At 51.2% G+C, this 1,337-nt stretch overlaps 1 protein-coding gene across 1 annotated transcript in view; it reads right to left on the reverse strand.

Moving 5' to 3' along the window:
• Positions 1–1,337, reverse strand: part of ABCB9 (ATP-binding cassette, sub-family B (MDR/TAP), member 9) — a 30,764-nt gene that overhangs the window by 10,292 nt on the left and 19,135 nt on the right. Inside the window, exon 11 of the mRNA XM_014547021.1 lies at positions 870–964. Coding sequence (XP_014402507.1) covers positions 870–964 — 95 coding nt within the window. The remainder of the gene's footprint in view (positions 1–869; positions 965–1,337) is intronic.

Below are 1,337 nucleotides of genomic sequence, written 5' to 3' on the forward strand. Positions count from 1 at the left end.
ATGTTTCTCTCTCATCGATGTTTCTAACTCTCTATCCCTCTCCCTTCCTCTCTGTAAAAAAGTAAATAAAAATATATATTTAAAAAAACACTATAGTTTTAAAAATAAATAAATAAATAAAATTTAAAAAGAACACAAAATCCAAAGGAAGTAGAAAGAAGGAAATAATAAAGATTGGAGTGGAAATAAATGAAAAGGAGACTTGAAAAACAACAACAGACAAGGTCAATAAAATTAAGACGTAGTTCTTGGAAAAGATACACAAAATTGATAACCCTTTAGCCAGACTCATAAAGAAAAAAAGAGAGTGAGCCCAAATGAATAAAATCAGAAATGAAAGAGAAGTTACAGCTGGCATCACAGAAGAATGCAAAGGATCATGAAAGAATACCAGGAACAACCCGAAACCAATACAGAATAAAGAAAAAGTGCCTTAGCCGGTTTGGCTCAGTGGATAAAGCATCGGCCTGCGGACTGAAGGGTCCTGGGTCGTCCTCTGAGCCTCTGAGAAGCGTCTGTGAGCCCCCTAACCTCGGGGGCGTCTTTCTCAAGGAACGGAGGCCATGCTCTGGAGGCGCAATCACCAGGGTGGCCAGGGCCTCGGCCCCCGTCTCCGTGGGAGGACAGAATCCCAATTTCAACAGCGGCCGGCGGCAGACCCCGCTGGCCTGGCCGCATCCACACGGACCAACCCTTTGTGGCTTCCCCTTGAGCCCGGCTCTTCCCTGCGGACAGGAGTCGCTGAATGAGATCTGTGTCTCCCGCCTCAACTAATGCCCGGTGGTTTCTCGTCGACAACGGTGACCCCTCCCGATCTCTGGGTCACATGACTGCTTCATTTTCTACGGAGCATAGGCCACAGGTTGAACTCATGCTTGGGTCCTTGCTTAGTCAGAGCCCGGGCCATGGCCACCCGCTGCTTCTGGCCCCCCGACAGCTGGGCGCCCTTCTCCCCCGTCTCTGTGTGGCAGAGGCACAGGGACAAGCGGGCGGGCGGTGAGGCCAGGCAGCCCTGCGGGTGAGCGAGAAGGCCCGTCCTCCGCTTCCCCTGCTGCTGCGGGGCTACCCTCTCCAGGAAAAGTGTGGTTACCAGGGCCACCGGCTGGGACCACCAGCAGTTCAAACTCACACAAGGGCCCTCGCCAGTTTGGCTCAGTGGATAGAGCATCGGCCTGCGGACTGAAGGGTCCTGGGTTCGATTCTTGCCAAGGGCACATGCCTGGGTTTCGAACTCCATCCCCAGTAGGGGGTGTGCGGGAGGCAGCTGATCAATGATTCTCTCTCATCACTGATGTTTCTATCTCTCTATCCCTTTCCCTTCCTCTCTAAAATCAATT

This window comes from Myotis brandtii, unplaced genomic scaffold (assembly GCF_000412655.1).
Source record: "Myotis brandtii unplaced genomic scaffold, ASM41265v1 scaffold463, whole genome shotgun sequence".
NCBI lineage: Eukaryota > Metazoa > Chordata > Mammalia > Chiroptera > Vespertilionidae > Myotis > Myotis brandtii.